General features: G+C 40.0%; 1 protein-coding gene across 4 annotated transcripts in view; it reads right to left on the reverse strand.

Moving 5' to 3' along the window:
• Positions 1–17,681, reverse strand: part of KCNAB1 (potassium voltage-gated channel subfamily A regulatory beta subunit 1) — a 430,095-nt gene that overhangs the window by 19,775 nt on the left and 392,639 nt on the right. For 3 of the 4 annotated variants that reach the window (XM_017855014.1, XM_017855023.1, XM_017855037.1), the window contains exons 9-11: positions 9,483–9,568; positions 8,710–8,830; positions 7,586–7,680 (exon numbers count right to left, since the gene is read on the reverse strand). In XM_017855014.1, coding sequence (XP_017710503.1) covers positions 7,586–7,680; positions 8,710–8,830; positions 9,483–9,568 — 302 coding nt within the window. Of the gene's footprint in view, positions 1–7,585; positions 7,696–8,709; positions 8,831–9,482; positions 9,569–17,681 lie in introns of all 4 variants that reach the window. The other variant, XM_017855032.1, reaches the window with a different exon arrangement.

Raw genomic sequence — 17,681 nt, forward strand, 5'->3', positions numbered from 1 at the left:
AAAAAAAAAAAAAAAAAAAAAAAAAAAAAAAAATCATTACGTTTTACCAAGATCTATTATGTCTCCTTTTTATCAAGAAAACTGGGTGCCAAGCTTTCTGCTCAAAGAAAACCATCATTTTACATTTTTGTTTGACTATTTTTCTCCCCCTTGCCTTCAGTTCACTGCTAATCTCTTATTCTTTTTAAAATAGGGCTTTGTTGTTAGCTTCTGCAGCTTCTTCCTAGAAGCAGACATGGCATAACTGATAGATACCGAGTAGATTTTTAAAATTTTAAAGTGGATAAAGACTTTGCAAATGTTATTACCTATTGTATGACTATTGAAACTTAAAAAAGTAAAGAAACACAAAACAGGAAACTATTCTTTAAAGCCAATGAGAAGAAACTGACCCTGATCTATAGACTACAAAATGAACCTAATTTCCTCAATATAAAGAGAAAAATATTTTAGAACTTCTCAATGCCCTACTTTCCAGAAGGCTCTGCTCTTACTTTGAGAAAGGGAACAACAGACTCTTCTACATAAAGCGAGCACTAAGCAGCAACACCCAGAGGAAAAGAATATTTGTAAGAGTGTTAGTCTGTTTTAGGGAAAATAATTGAAAATCATCACACTGTGTGGCAATGTGGACTTTCTCTCTCTTGTGTATTTGCGACATAATCGCCATCGCAGATCTTTATCTTCCCAGAGGCTGCAGAATGCTCTGCAACAGGCAGTGGGCCATGGACACGGCACCCACGTGATTTCAATAGGCTACTGGCTTTTGTTTTTTGAGCATTTTTTTCATCATTCTAAGACAATATTTCCAAAGAAAAGGGTAACCATACTATGTTTTATTGTGATTTTTTGAGTTATTTTGCCGATGAGAAAAGGAGAAGGGCAAGCTGCCCGTTTTGCCTCCTAAATCTCAAAGGCTTATGGGCTGGCTCCTAACTTGGTAGCCTGGTTGGGGAGATGGCTAAAGTTTTCCCAGCCTTAGCTCTGGGAAGCCTCAGCTCCTTCAAAAAGAAGAATGGCCTGAAGCATCTCTCCAGAGATGACAGTTGGTGGCAGTGGTGATGAGGTGGACATTGTGAACAATGGACACTGCCTGGGGACTGGGCAGACTTCCTGGGCCAGTGCTGTCTACGTCAGAGAGTCCCTGAACTTACTTTTGGTGTCCTCCCTGGGAAAAACATCACCTATCCTCACTATAGTTTCATAACATCTTTCAGGGGACCAATATCTCTGAATGTATTCAAACAGACTAACAAAGATTGAAAACTAATAGCCAACTGCTTTTTGAACAATTGCTTCTTATTAGTATTAGCATTTCTGAGTTTCAGTATATACCATGCATGTAAAGAGTGGTTGATTTATCAATCTTTTGTAACTTTTCCATTTTTGAAATCTTGTATTCAGTGCATTCTCTTCTTTAGGATTGGGTTACAAGTTCTATGTATGTGTGTGTGTGTATGTATGTGTGTTACACACACATACACACGCACCATTTTCAGAGACAGATTTCCAAAAGTAAAACAAATTAAAAGGTAAAAATCAAGCAATTATTTATTGAGTCCCTATCTCTCCACCTTTAACACCATAAATCTCATTGTTGCTTTAGCCTATGGAAATACAAGCAGATTAGGGTTTTTAAAAAGTAGATGCATAGTTTTTATACTGCTTTCCTCATACCAAAGGAAACAAAAGTGTGTTGGAAAAAAACAGCTTTAACTGCTTTACGAATGAGAACGTGTTAGTCGAGATAGGATATGAGGCTTAATTAAAATATTAATTAAATATGGAAACAAACAAGTGTGTTTTGTAGGAAGGTTGGAGGTGGGTGTGCTTGCGGCAGTAATAAACCCAGCTTGCTTACTGGGCAGTAATCCATGAATCAAAAGGTGAAATCTCCTCATCCAACCCTATTCTATCATCCCACTGCACTGCAATGATTTGATTACTTGTTGGTTTTTCTAAACCTAGCAGGTGGAAGAAGCCAGGGATGGCTTGTTGTTCATGTCAGCATCTCCAGTTCTGACACTTGTAGCTGGCAAGGAGGAGGGGCTCAGCTAATATGGTGGTCAGGGAGGAGTCAGAGAAACCAGAGTTCTGTGGGGTCAAAATAAATCACTTCCCATTTTTCAGATTGATCATGACACCTCCTCCCCAACGCAGTGTGACTCTGTCAGCAGTCCTGTGGGACTCCACAGGGCTTGTGGATTCCATATTATTTCATAATTCACCCCTTCATATGTCTGTCCCTCTCACAAGGCCTGGAGCTACTCCTTGAAGGTTGAGACTGTCCCATTCATCCCTGTATCCTCAGCACCCAGCACAAAGTCTGAGTACACTCAGTAAATATTTGTCAATGGGACAATTGAATGAGCTTTTCTCCACAGATTGGTTGGCTATTAGTTTTATGTACGTTACAAAACTCTAAATTTTCTCTTAGCCTATTTCTTTGCTCTCTCCCAATGCTATGATGATTTTATAAGTCCCTATTTCATAGGTATTGATATTGGGGTGAGAACAGTCTGTGAGACTTGCCCCAAATCCCGAATTAGTTGTTAGTTAATCTTGGATTGAACTCAGGCTGAAACTGGAGCCATGGACAGAATCAGTCACATTTCAGTTCTGAACACTGTCTAGAATAATTTAACACCCAAGATCGCTATTTCTACTTAAACATCAAAGGCTTTGACTCAAAACAAAAGCAAAGTCACTATTGAGGTTGAGATCTCTAGGTAAAATGCTAGAGCTGAAAACTTGCCTTCTGAAATTTTGCCATAATGTATAATATGCTTTGTTTCTTTATGTGAGCACTTGACATACTTGGACCACCTCTCTTCCCCAACTTTGTTTCATCAAGGTGTGCATGCTTCTTATTTTTCTTTGACAGAGGGGTACATACTTTTGTAATTTTTTTTTTTTTTTTTTTAGAAAGGATCTCACTGTACTGCTCAGGTTGGAGGGAAGTGGCATGATCTCAGCTCACTGCAGCCTTGACCTCCCAGGCTCAGGTGATCCTCTCACCTCAGCCTCCTGAGTATTTGGGACTACAGGTGAGCATGATATCTAGCTAATTTTTTGTATTTCTGTAGAGATAGGATTTTGCCATTTTGCCCAGGCTGGTCTCAAACTCCTCGGCTCAAGCGATCTGCCCACCTCCACCTCCCAAAGTGCTAGGATTACAGATATGAGCCACCACACCTGGCCTATAATTTTTCTAGAAAGCATTTTGCCAAGAACAGGGAGGAGCTGCCAATACATTTTATTGCACTATTTATTTCTTTTTAAAAGCTGTACACCTGGTGTCTTGATCAGACTTTATTGATTTGGTTATGGCTCATCAAATTAACAAAGACTTAAGTACCTCTTATGTACTCATCAGGCTCTGTGATGAGTCAGATGAGAAAGTTTCAGTTTCTGTCCTAGATGTATTCACAAATCATTACTTAGTAACATGGGAAGTGTTTTTTTGTTGGGGTTCCACTCCTGTCAATGATTTCCTTACAAGCTATGTCTTTACTGCCTTCTAATGGAAAATGCCATGACAAAGTGGTGCATAACCTGAGCTGAGCATAGTACCTTATCCTTTTAGCCACTGTCATTGATCTCACAGGGTGGCACATGACCTAAGCTTGGCCAGTCTTCTCTGGACTGAAGTTGGTAAATGAAAGATCGCTTTTATCTTAGGTTACATGCCTTTATAAATGCAAACCTGCAAACACCAGTTTTCCTGCTCCTGGCCTCATGGAGGAGACCCATTTGTAGTATAAGAAAATGACACCCACAAGCAGAGAGAAATAGAGAAGATGAAAAATCCTGACAATGTACAAGTTCATGGATGGAGTAATTGCTGAGGCCACTCCATACTTCCCAAGGATGTCTTTGTGAACCAATAGAGTCCCCATTCTCTGATCAGATTAGTTTTCATTGAGTTTTGTTACTTGCAACCAGAGAATTAGAAGACTCTGTAAGAAGCATTTGTGGAATAATAGAGAAGGTACAAATAGCTCAGTTTTGTAAAGTTAGGACAGTCTTCATAGAGAAGAAGACAACCAAGCTTTGCCTTTAACAATAAGAAGGGGTTCCACAGGAGGATGAAAAGAAGGACATTTCTGGGAGGCAAAGGAGAATACAGTGCATTTGCATGGAAAATGAAGTAGTATGATATGGGAGACACAAATGAAAAAATAGGCTCAACTAGATCCCAAGGGAGTTTCCTTGATGCTTTATTGCGGAGTTATGGCTTTGTCCTATAAGCAATGATTGGGAAATCATTAGAGGATTTTAAGCAGAGTTATGATATGGTCAGATTAATATTTTAAAAAGATTAAGTGGTCACAATGGTGGGTTGTTGAGGAAAGGGAAGAAAATCAGAGGCCAGATGGGAGGCTACTATAGTAAATCTGACAAGAAATGATGAAGATCTAAACAAGGGCTGTGCACAAGATGGATCTTAGAGTCAAGATAGAGTCTGGAGGATTTGGTGCCTTGTTGAACAGGAATAAGGAAGGAAAGGAGGCAGTCTGAGATAATGCCTTGGCTTCTGACCAAGATAACCAGATGGATGGGTGGAGGCACTGTTAAGCAAGAAGGAATGGCAGGTTCTGGGGGTGAGGATAGATTCCATTAGGCATGACTGATGCCCATGGGACTTCTACTTGGAGATGTCTAATAGACACAAAGAAGGAGTGCTGTGCAGTTCAGCAATGAAGTCAGAGCTGATAACACAAATTTAGAAATCATTGTTAGAGTAGTGGGGCCAGATGAGGGGCCCAGAAAATCCAGAAAAAGTAGTATTACCTTCTAAAAGAGCCCTAGATAGGTATTTTTTATGCTGATTTAATTTATCCTTCAACTGCAGTTCAATATTACAACAGATGCAAAATATTAACATCTTCATCTTATCAGTATAATAATAGCCAATGTGAAACACAAACTACTTATTCTCTTTTAGGGTGAGATGAATGTTACCAATTTATTTATCTACTTGCCCAGATATCTATCTTTTAATTTAACTAACCTTCCTTCCTTCCTTCCTTCTTCCTTCCTTCCTTCCTTCCTTCCTTCCTTCCTTCCTTCCTTCCTTCCTTCCTTCCTCCCTCCCTCCCTCCCTCCCTTCCTTCCTTCCTTCTCTCCCTCCCTCCTTCCTTTTCTCTTTCTCTTTCTCTCTTTCATGGTATCCTCATTCACTCCTAAGGTTGCTCTGATACTTGCCTCCTTTACTTTTTATTTTTTATTTTTTTGCTCTGGTAACTATACTCAAGTGGCTTTCCTAAGTGCACATACATTACTCCAAAAGCACTCAGGTTGATAATGCAGAGCCTTGAGAGTCTGCAGAGCTCTAAAGAAGCATACTTTGCGATCAGCCACCTTTCATCTGTTGAGAGCTCTTAATGTTTATTGTTAAGGATGTTCCAGTAGATACAGAGTTGACTTTATAAAAGTCAGCAATAGAAATATTTCCCAAGCTGCTTTTGGGCTTAGCCACCTTCAAACATTTGTTACTCTTTCTTTTTTTTTTTCTTTTCCTTTCACTAGTGAATTTGTGAAAGCTTTTCAGCTGTTTGCAAGCTTTTCTCAGTGATGAAGGTTAGACAATCATGCACTCCAAATACAGCACAGCTACTTCTTTCTCCCTTAAAAACCTGGGTTTAAAGAGAAATAAAGATGTCTTTGAGGGAGATAATTAACTGAAAGCCAGGAGACCTGGGTTCTAATATCAGCATTTTCTGTTAAGAGTTTATGGTCTTGGATTGTTATTTAAGGTCTTCGTGTTTTAGTTTCTGCATCTGAAAAGGGTCTGCCTCTCAGCAGGTTATTGTGAGAACAAACACTCAGCCTATATAGAAATGCTTGGGATTTGTCAGCAAGCCCCTGAAAGAACATGTGACACCATGCTTAGCTCAACTGACCAAAAGTCACCTGTATCCATTCTGTTTGTGAGAATAAAAGTTGTTGAATGAAAACACTTAGCTCAGTGCTTGGCACATAGTAGGTATTCAGTAAAATTGTACTTATCGGTGCTTTCCTTCTTCCATTCCTTCCTTCTTCACTCCCTTCTTGCCTTCCTCTTTTTACACCTTCTTTCCTAAGATGCTTTTAGTCTTTGCTGACTTGTTTAGACTTGTTTCAGAACAATCTTTAATTTTCAGAAGAGAGACCTTATTTAATATTCTGGGATAATTGTTTTTTGTAATAATACAAAACTAGAAATAGGACCATGTCATCTTGCTTTAGGAGATATTTATGTTGTATTATTTTAGAGAACAAACGAGCAAAGCTCAACTGTTACAGACAGAAAGGAAAGTCAAAGGCCTAGAGCCTTGAAAATATTCTGATTAGGGAAGCTCATGGTGGCCACAGCCACAGTGATTAAAGGATTGGTGGTTCAGACTTGACTTGAGCTGCTTTCCCAATAATTTAGCACTGATGGAGGCAAGAGGTTGCGTAAGGCTTATACTTCCTCCTAGAAGGACTCTGGTTTATCTGATTTCTTTAAATGCCTGTATTTTCTCTCCCTTGACAATACAGAGTAATTTGTGATTCTAATGTTATTACACATTCTTTCAAGTTTTTAAAAACAGGCATGTTGTTATTAATAAGGAGAGATGTTTGGAGTACTCTCCAATAAATTAGTCATCAAGATGTCCTGAATGGAGGTAATTTTGTGTCGATGATCTTGAATATCTTTTTGCTTCAGAGCAGAATTTAAACTGCTTTAAGTGATAGAAGCTTTGCTATGTATCCGTCTCCTGAAGTCTCCCCTTCTAACCCACTGCCCCCAACACAGACTAAAAAGTGTCAAACATACTCAGCTACAACTGTTGGCCTCATATGGATTAAGCCTCTATGGCTTACATTTTATTTTGTCAAGAAAAGGAAATAATATAAGAACCCTCTTATATAGAAAAGGGATTTTACATTTTATCAGTTTCAAATGATGGAATGTTTTCTTTCTTTTTTTTTTTTTTTTTTTTTTTTGAGACCGGAGTCTGGCTCTGTCACCCAGGGCTGGAGTGCAGTGGGCCGGATCAACAGGCTCACTGCCAAGCTCGCGCCTCCCGGGTTTACCGGGCCATTCTCCTGCCTCAGCCTCCGCGAGTAGGCTGGGACTACAGGCCCCGCCAGGCGCGGCTAGTTTTTTGTATTTTTTAGTAGAGACAGGTTTCAACCGTGTAGCCAGGATGGTCTCGATCGTCCTCGACCTCGCTGATCTGGGCCGCGTCTCGGCCTCCCAAAGTGCTGGGATTACAGGCTTTAGCCACCGCGCCCGGCCCGGAATGTTTTCTTTAATATATGAATAAATAACAATGTAGGAATTTGAGCCCTGCAAGCCCAATCAGGTCATTGGGCACTTTTTCCCCAGTCCCCAGAGGAAGAGAATATTCGAGGCAGGCAGATTATGAAGGGCTGACTGATACATGGCCAGGAGCCAAGACTTCCAGAAGGCTCAGGGGAACCTGCCAGAGGCCACTGGCCCGGACACCACAGTCTGCCTGAGCTGGGAAGCCCTAGGCTGTTGCAGAGCTGTTCTTATCAATCTTCCCTCCTTCCTACCCCCAGGCTTTTTTCTAGACATTGAGAAAAATACCTTCAGTGAAGCCCTGGAACTTTCAGGCACCCCATTTCCGTATTTTCCTGAGATGATTCCACAGGCAAGTGGAGACCACGTCATTGCGCCAACCCCTACAGAAGAAAAAACTGAGAAAGTTACTTGTGCAAATTGGGATCAAAAGTTGGGGGAGTGGGGCAGTGGTGTTTAAATAGAATTTGGTAGGTTGTAGGGAAAAGCTGTCCAGATAAATGAGTCAATATCGGCATGCATTTTTTCCATTACAATTTAGGAGCTTACAAATTGTGTTTCATTCTTTCATCAACCAATTAAACATGGACTGTCAGTTCTTGGGAGCGCATATAAGAAAGCCTGAAAAATGTGTCTCATCCATGAATTTTTGTTGTCCATTGAGTGCCTAACATAGTGCCTGGTACACAGCAGGAGCACACACCTGGTACACAGTAAGCACTCAATAAGTGAAAGCAATAATAACAATTGTTGTTGAATTTTTATCTTTATCTCCTTTTCCCAGAATTTTCCTGCTCATATGAACCTCTATTTTTTAGGAAGAAAATTATCTCTGGAAACTTTTGATAAGTAAGCCTGAAAATGTGGCTTATTCCTCTTTTCCTAATGTCTAAATTTCCTGGGTATATGTTATATATATATTTTTCCCCTCTCTCTGAAGGCATTAGTTCTATCTACACAAAGTGATAGTGCCCTACTTACTAGTTGTTGAATTTCCCATTTCTAACTCAGTGCCAGGGCTAGGGTAGTAGATACAGATGTATATATCCACGATGTTTTTGAAAGGTAGTCATTGTTTACTCGAGCAAGCACCAATGAAAAATGAATTTATTCATTGGTTGTTCCCTCTATTTAGTATGCATTTTTTGAACACCTGCTGAGTACAGCTGAAACACCAGTCACAATTTACAACTCTGCTTGGCTTTCATCAGTGATACCTTGTAGACTAGGTGCAGATTCTGCTACATTTTGATTCTGCTACAATCTCTGGAATTCATGGTTCTTACAATGTCTGTGTTAATTAGGGACATTTAGGAAAGCATTTCAGTAACACTGTTTTTATTTCTTCCCGCCCTCAATCAGTGATCTTTCTCTTGTTAAAAATACCCAGTAGCTTTTATTTTGAAGATTACCTATTTTGTGGTAGAGCTCTGGCAGCTGGACCTCCACTTTCTCTCTCTGGAAAAGATGGTACTCAGCTTGTTCACAGACTGGTGGGATCATATTGAACTGTCTTGCTACAGAGTAGGCTTCCTAGGGAGGAATGAGATTACAACTGAATTTATACTGATGAGAAATGAGGCTTCGCTGTAATTTGTATGCATGAGAAATGTTTACTTTGGTGAAATCAGTACAAACCAAAAAACATGTAGGATGCCAAATAATAAGCAAATTTGTCACCACCAATTTCACTAAGGGCAATATGAAATGTAGGAAACCCTTATTAATTCTTTGGGAAGGTTTGGATTGAGTTAAGTCCAGGGCAAATTAGTCAAAGTGTGAATTATACACTATGATAAAGAAAATGTAGTTTAACTATTTTTAAGTTCCTAAAGAAATAAGACTTAGATTAACATATAAAAGTATATGTAACTAGCTTGGTATAAACAGTGTAGTTAATACAGTTTTTTTTATAAGAAAACTAGAATACCCTGTTAATATATCTCAATAGCTGTGAAATTCACTTTGCCCTCTTGCCACCAGAGAACACTGTATTCTCTGTTGTATTCTGAATGGATGAGCTCCGGCTCCAACATCCATCTCTATAATGATGGAATTGATTCTAGAATTCCAGTACCATAGTGATTGTGAGAAAAGTTTGCAAAAGATCTTGCAATTTATGCATGGCATCTGAAAAGCAATAATAAGGTACTCAATAACCATTTAAAAGTAGAAATTAAATTACCATGATCTCCATAGCACTCCACCTCGAGGTGCCCCAGTACATCGCCATGCCTTGGTTTATCACATGTGTCATGGCTCGGACAATTTCTATGGGAGGTCAAACAGACAACATTTCATGAATTCATCTACTTTTCAAAGTTATGTGATTTTTGCCCCTCTAGCCAAAGCTTAGAAGCTTAATGCAGTTATTTGTTTGATTAATAAAATTAGTCTAATATTGGTGACAACATTATTGTCTGACACGAAATATTGATGGTTTGGAGGCTGATGGTACTTTTAGGTAAACTGACATTCCATTTTCCATTTGCAGCAACAACACTAAATTATATTGAAAATATAATGACCACTTAAAGTTCTTCCTTTACTTTTATTGCTTGATGATTCCTGGCCTAATAAAGAATACATGATTCACCTTTTTAAGAGCCTGGGTACCTTCCTCACTAAAGTGAGAAGTAAGAGAAGGCATCTGCTTTGACTTTGCAGAATGTAAGGTCATTGAGGGTGAAAGGCTTGTCTCTGTATATTGGACTTGCAGAGCATGATTGCACACAGAATGGGTCTCTAAGAGAGGTGACTCAACAACAATGTGTTTAGCAGAAAGATAAACATATTAAATGCTGAACAAACAGCTGAAGCCACAGTGGCTTACAGCTTGCAATGACACACCCTGTCCTTGATCACTTTGAACCAAATTTTGTCCTAAGACACCCACATAATTGATTTCATTGGGGCCTGTTCGTGGTCCCACCCGGTGTGCTCATCAGCCTCATGCAGCTCAACATCACATTTCCTAAACAGGAAAATTAATCCCTTCCCCAGAGGATGGAGCTGAGCAAATCCTCTTGGCACCAGCCAGATGTGTTGCAGAACAAGAGAGCGTGGAGACCCTCAGGTTTAATGTAGTTAAAATTTACAGACAGGGTTGGATTTCTTCCTCAAAGCAGGTCAGTTAAACACTCAGGATGCCAGGTCACTCGACATTTTCAAAGGGTCACATGCCTTGGGCTTTTCTATTTCTCAGTAATACCAGTCAGTTAAATGCCCTTCAAAAGAACCAAATCCTTGTCTCAAAGTAGAGTTGCAGTAGATGTATTCTTTATTATTATTATTATTTCTCATGAGCAGGCACTGTCTAAATTGATAGGGAACAGGATTTGAATGAAATGGCCAGAGTCCGGGTCTTAGCTTCTTTGCTTGTTTGGCTTGTGTAAATTATTTTTAATCGCCCTTGATTTCTTTGTTTGGAAGATGGGAATGCTTTCATTCACCATTGTGTGTCCAACAGAGATAAAAGCCGGCTTTACAAGCAAACGTTTTCTTTCTTGGAGAAAGACTCTAGAATATCAAATTATTGCCCAGCAACTAAAACTATGAAGTTCATTCTCCATTTACAAAACATATGATTGAAAAAGTGTAAGGAACCGCTTTTCTTCTCTTTTACTGTACAAATGGAGATACGTGCCTATGATAAACATTTCTAAAAGTTGAAAACAATGATATGAATCTCCGCCCCAGATGAATTTTCTCTTTGGATGTCTCCATCACTGCACCAGCTCCCTTTCCCTTCACATCCTGTGTCATTCAGAGCTGGGAGTTCAGTCAATCAACAGTATCTATTAGGTGTCTGCTGTCCTGGGTGCTGGAGATACTGTGGTGAATCAAACATGCTGGTAAACATAGAAGAAGTTAACAGTGAATAAACTGGACCTGGCCTCTCCCTTAACTCTCTCTCCACCATCAAGTAAGACAGGTACGGAGTGCTGACAGGTGGCTTGGGCACATGGGAGTCCTTGACAAGAGCAGTGAAGATGGAGTGGAAGTTGTGACTCTTCTTGCGCACTCATTCAGTTACACAACACACAGGTATTACAAGCTTAATATTTGCCAGTCACTGTGCTGGTTGCTGGGTTCATCTGTGAGTAAAACAGACACAAACTTCCTGGACTCAGAGAGTTTCAAGTTGAGTGGGAGAGATGGAGAGGTAAATAAGTAAGTCATTATAAAATGTAAAGTGTTATAAAGAAAATAACATAGGGGACTGGGACAGGAAATGAAAGAGAAAACGTATTTAGTGGAGTAAGGAAGGTCTCACTAAAGAGCAATCATGTTTAGGCATAAAAAAGCAAAAAGGAGCCATCCACATGAAGAACAGTGGAAGAGCATTCGAGGCAGATGGTATAGTATGTGCCTAGGCCCTGAGGAAGGACAGAGCTTAGCGAGTCCCAGCAATGGGAGGGAAGGAGGACAGGGGTGCAAGATAAAGTTGGCAGAGGGCAAACCATGTCATTTGTATGTTATTCAAGGTTTAATGAAGCCATTAACATTTTATCAGGTAAGGGGATGGTAGAATATAGTTTGCATTTGAGAACACTGTCTCTATGCTGTGGAGAATCATTAGTAACAGGGAGGACTGGAGGAAGTAGGAAAAGCTTGAGGAAGGTATTACTGTATTCTAGGCAGGAGATGAGGGTAATTTGTAATAGGGTGGTGGTGGCAAACATAGAGAGAGGTGGATATATTCAAAATATAAGTTGAAGGCAGAATCCACAATACTTACAGATGGACGGGGTGTGGTGAGGGAAAGGGAGGAATTAAAGCTGTTTCCCAGATATCTGGTTGTTTACAGAGATAAGGGAGACCCAAGGAGGAACATGTTTGGGAGAAAAATCAAGGGTTCTTCTTTGGACATGCGAAAAATGGAGATACATGTGAGATACAAAAGGGGAGATGTTGAGCGGATATTTAATAGTTGGATAAACAAGACACTGAACAATCTGGGTCGGAGGTGGTATATACATTTATTAGTTACCAATCTGTTTATATTTAAATTTATGAAAATGGATGAGCCTTGTAAGGAAAGTCTATAGAGAGAAAAGAGAAGAGGTTCTGATGGCCAGCCCAGGGGTTAGAGACATGACCCATGCAGGATGCTGGGTAGGAGGGGCCAGCCAGAGGGGCAGGAAGGAAGCTGGCACACAGGAATGTGTCAGAGCAAGAACAGAGGGCACTTCAAGAGGGAGCTGTGTCCACAGGGTGGAATGCCACAGACATTCAGGTCAGAACAGCCCCAAACAGTATCCACTGGTTTTGGTCACATGTAGGGAGACCACTGCAGACCGTGAGAAGAGCAGCTTCAGTGTCAGTGATGTGATGGGATCAAGCAAGGCTGGAGCCATTGGAGCCACTCAGTGGAAGAATGAGTGGAAGAAGGAGAGACCTTAAAGACAATGCATTCAATAAGTTTGGAAGAGAAATGGGACACGAGCTGAAGGGATATTCAGGGTCACAGGACATTAAGAGTAAGCCTGTGTGCCGTTTGGAGTGACCTAGGAAGAGGGAGTTATTGATGAAATGGACTGGGGGCTGGGAAGGAAGAGGGAGGGAGACTTGATAAAGGGAGAGGGAGGAGGGGCAGAGCCCCCAGAGGTGGGAAGGACACTTCTGTCAAGATGATGGGACCCAGGGAGGTTTGTAGAACTCATCATGGGAAGACATGGGAGCACCTGTTTGATGAATTCTAGTCTCAATAAACCGTGAACCAAGTGTACAAGGAGGCGTGAAATGTGTAGGAGAAATGAGAAAAACGTGAGGAGAGCCTCTGCAAGGCACTCCAATGGCCAGGTCTTTTTGTTGCTGGTAGTTTTTTTCCTCACTGTTTAGCTTTTGACTCTGAAGAGAAAAGCTTGGTGGAATTGGGAAAAGAGAACTGTGTGAGTTCTTGTCCTGGAAGGAGGCTCCAACATCAAAAGCAGGGAGAAATTGCAGGAGAACCAAGAGGCTGCAGTTCTGGAGATTCATGTTGCCATGAATTAAAATTCTATTCTATTTCAGAGAAAAATTCGTTTAGCTTACTAACAGGAAAGACGATGGCTGAGGTGGGTTTTTACATGATTTGAATAATTAAGAACACTAGAGGGCAGCATTGCTGAAAGGAAAAATCAACTGTCTTCTAGATACTGTTGTTTTAAGTGTTTAACATGGAGATGCATTTTAAAAGCCTCCCAGGCAGAATAACAATTCTGCGTGGGGAAAGGATGTTAGAAAGGTAGTTTAGTGCACCGCGTCAGCTGCCTCTGGGAAAAGAGACTCAGACAAATGTGATTAAACCTGACAATCCAGTACTGAATGTGACTCTCCCGCTCTGGACTCCTTCCCGAGTCTTCTAGAAGCCTTAACCCCAGTGGTTCGCAACTCCGACTGCATATTAGAAACACCTGGAGTGGGGGCTTTACAACTACCCATGCCCAGGCTCCACTGAAATTCTATTATATTAGAATCTCTTGTGGGTGAGGCCCCAGCATCGGTGATAATTTAAAAACTCATCCCAGATGATGATTCTCGTGTGCAGCCAGGATTTAGAACCAACGCACTTGTCTACACCAATGGTCTCGGGGTGTAGCTTCTGGACTAGCAGCAGCAGCAGCAGCACCTGGAAACTTGTTACAAATGCAAATCCCAGGGCCTCACCCCAGACCTAGTAAATTACAAAGTCTGCATTTGTGTTTTAAGTAGCCTTTCAAGTAATGCTGATAACACACTGCTTTATACTATTCCCAAGCAAGCCATTTCAATGGGTACGAACGTCTTCCTACATTTCCGCTTTTGCTTTTTTATCTAATCCAAGTGCTTCATGCTATAATCTTTAGTTACTTGCCTTAGTACATAAGCAAAGAGCTAGTATGATATCTATGCGCTCTCTCTCTCTCTCTCTCTCTCTCTCTCTCTCTCTCTCTCTCTGCTATGAATCAGAACCACCTGGGAAGTTTGATAAAAATGCTGAGGTCCAGGTCCTAGCCTCCTTCAATGAGCCAGGGCCTTTGCATTATTTTCATTAGCTCTCAATCACAAACTTTTAGAAAAACTGACTAAACTATTGAAAGACTTTGTGAAGTCCTCCCTCTGCACTCCTTTCCAAGTTGAAATAATCATTATTCTTTAACCTAGTGGTGCTTCCCCAGGGCTCACCCGCCGCAGGCAGCTCTCGCACATACTCCCTGTATCCTTAGCACACAAGTGGCTCCCTATAAATGCTGCAGGTCCATTTTGTTTCCTTGAGTACTGAATTTCCTTCTGTAAATTGAGAAATGATATGGATGTTGTGAAATTCTTTCAAAGCTTGACATGGGATAATGGGTGTAGAATAATTTGTGAATTTGAAACAGTAACACAAACTGAAAATGGCCCAGGTTTCTTCTCAAGTAGGCCCAGATTCTAACATTTTGGGGACAGTTGTTTCAGTAATGTAGGCCATCCATGTTTTTAAAAATATGCATTTTATGTCAAAGAAATTAATACAACTATTTGTTCTGAGTGAAAACAATTTTGGTTGATCAATATTTTAATTTTCTAAATTGGATCAGATGCCACAAGTGGTAGCTCACATTAAACTTTTTTTCCTGCAGAATGTTCCCTAGAACTTTGAAAGTTGTAAGCAAATAGTTGTACTGCATGAACAATAAGCCATAGGAGTAAAGATAAAAATATCTTTATTAGAAATGAGTGTTTTAATCATATAAAATGTACTCAAATTAATCTGGCCATAGAGACAAAAAGACAAAAGCAAAAGAAACCTTAGAGGTAATCCAGTGCAGTTTCTTCTTCTTCTAAATGAGGAAACAAGTTAGGAGTGAAGTTTTTAGGCATAATTAAAAGCTTGAATATTATTAACAATTATAAATATTTTAAATATGCTTGCAAAATGCTGAGAAAAACATGCAAAATAATAATTGTATTATTTAGTGGAATTACATGTTAATTTTGTTCTTAATTTTTCACATTTCCAGTAAATATGTGTTATACTTTTATGTAAAAAAGAAAGATTATCTAACAAGCAAAGGCACCACTTTAAACACTAACATGTTATATATTTAACCAAATGAAATTGCTATTTTTAGAGCCCCATAATAGTTTAATATTGGCAGTATCCTATGGTTCAACCCAGATGATATCAGATTTTTTTTTTTAAGAGGCAAGGATCAAGATGGAGGCTAGAACACTGGTATAATGCAAGAATTTGGTTTCATCAGAGGAATTGCTGTTAACACTAATAAAAAATAGGCCTAGACCTAGGCACAATTTTTACTTCAGGTCAGCTTTTGTGATTTATCTACCTTAAGTTGTTTATTTATTTATTTAACTTCAGAAGCTTGTGGTGGTGGTGGTTTATGATTCTGCTTCTTTGAAGCTTAGAGGAATCCTCTTGAATCTTGATCAGTCCTTCATCTTCTGAGCTGTGGAGAATCCTCTCAGCTTGATGCCTGGAGATAGAGGACTACCATTCTTCAGAGGATTGGAAACTTATAATCATAAATGAAATGATGTCATCCTTAGTATGGATCATGAGTCACATGTCTTAAAGGTTTGCTGGCTGTCTAAGGACAGCCTGGTTCCATTTGCCTTACAGAGCATGTACTAGGATGCAGGAGACATTGGTTTTTTTGGCCCCATCACAGTCACTAACCTTTGACATCTCTTTGTCCTTGCTGAGATCTCAGTTTCTTCAATGCAAATGAGCAGATTGATCTTAATTAAGCATATACTTAATCTTGACAATAATTGTTTAGGTGGAAATATTGGAATCCCATTTTGTTGAGGAAGAACCTGAGACTCAGAAAGATAAAATCACTTGTGCCGGGTCTCAGCAGATAGTCTACAGACCCTGTCTAGCTTTGAAGTTCTGTGATCGGTCATCGTGAGAGGCTCTGTGCATAGTACATTGAGGGAGAAGACGGTTTTGGGAGAGAAAACTAACAGGGAATTTACTTAATTCACCTCATTGTGTGTTTGTGAACATGTGATGCCTTGTGTGGTTATATCCATCCATCCCTTTGCATTTAATACACAGATGGCTATAGTTCATGATGAGTATAAATGACTTGGGAAATATGAGCTCTCTCTCTCCCCCCACCCCCCCCTTTTTTTTTTTTTTTGAAGAAAGACTAAAATCTGATGACTCTTTGAAAAGAGAGGCAAAAAAGGGCTGGTGTCTGCATCTGATCTGTCAAAGCTTAAAGAAAGAGTAGTCTTCACAGGGCAGTTTGTAGGGAATATGCTTTCTGGATCAGGGCACTGGCCAAACTGATTCTGAATCAGAACAGAACAGATTCAAGAGACTAGAAAGGAATTCACACACTGAGCCAAGTCAATAAAACCTCTTCTATCTGGAAATATTGAACCTTCTTCAAAACTCTGGCCCAAGAATGGAGCTTTATGTCTCTGAAGGCAATGCATCTTCCTCCACCCTGTAGCTACCCTGAGAGAACCCTCCCTAAAGAGCTCATGGTCCTCAACCTCTCCTCTCTGTCACACACTGGTTTTCCCTGACTCTAGACAGTTTGAAGTGAGACTTTGATATTGCCCAAATATGATTTCAGAACCTTATTCTAAAATGTGAAATAGGTTATTGAAATGGGACACTTTTAGTCTCACCTTTAGCTCAAGTCCAAAGGCTCTGAACAGCAACTGTTGTTTTTAAGTACCCCTGAGTTCCAAAGTGAAGCACTAGACCACCTATGCAGGAGACCATGGTGAAAAATGGTCATCTTTAGCCCAGTCTTCACCTTGAAACAAATAAATGACTGAAAAAAACCTTTTTAGAACTGATCAATAAATTCAATAAGGTTGCAGAACACAAAATCAACATATGAGAATCAGTACCATTTCTATACAATAACAACAAACTAGCTGAAAAAGAAATCATGAAAGCAATCATTTACAATAGCCACAAAAAATTAAATACCAAGTGGTATGGTTTGGATGTTTGTCCTCTCCAAATCTCATGTTGAAATGTGATTCCCAATGTTGGAGGTGGAACCACGTGGGAAGTGACTGGATCATTGAGTGGATCCCTCATGAACGGTTTGGCATCATCTCCTTGGTGATAAGAGAGTTCTCACTCACTCAATTCACATGAGAACTGGTTGTTTAAAAGAGTCTGGGATCTCCTTTTTCTCTCTCTCTTGCTCTCTCTAGCCTTGTAATATACCCCCCTCCCCACTTAGCCTTCCACCATGATTGTAAGCTCCCTGAGGCCCTCACCAGAAGCAGATGCCAGCACCATGCTTTCTGTACAACCTGCAGCACCATGAGCCAATTAAACCTCTTTTCTTTATAAATTACCTAGCCTCAGGTATTTCTTTATAGCAATGCAAAAATGGCATAATACACCTAGAAATAAATTTAAGAAGGTAAAAACATCTCT

The sequence above is a fragment of the Rhinopithecus bieti genome, unplaced genomic scaffold (genome assembly GCF_001698545.2).
Source record: "Rhinopithecus bieti isolate Rb0 unplaced genomic scaffold, ASM169854v2 scaffold_2454, whole genome shotgun sequence".
In the NCBI taxonomy this organism is placed as follows: Eukaryota; Metazoa; Chordata; class Mammalia; order Primates; family Cercopithecidae; genus Rhinopithecus; species Rhinopithecus bieti.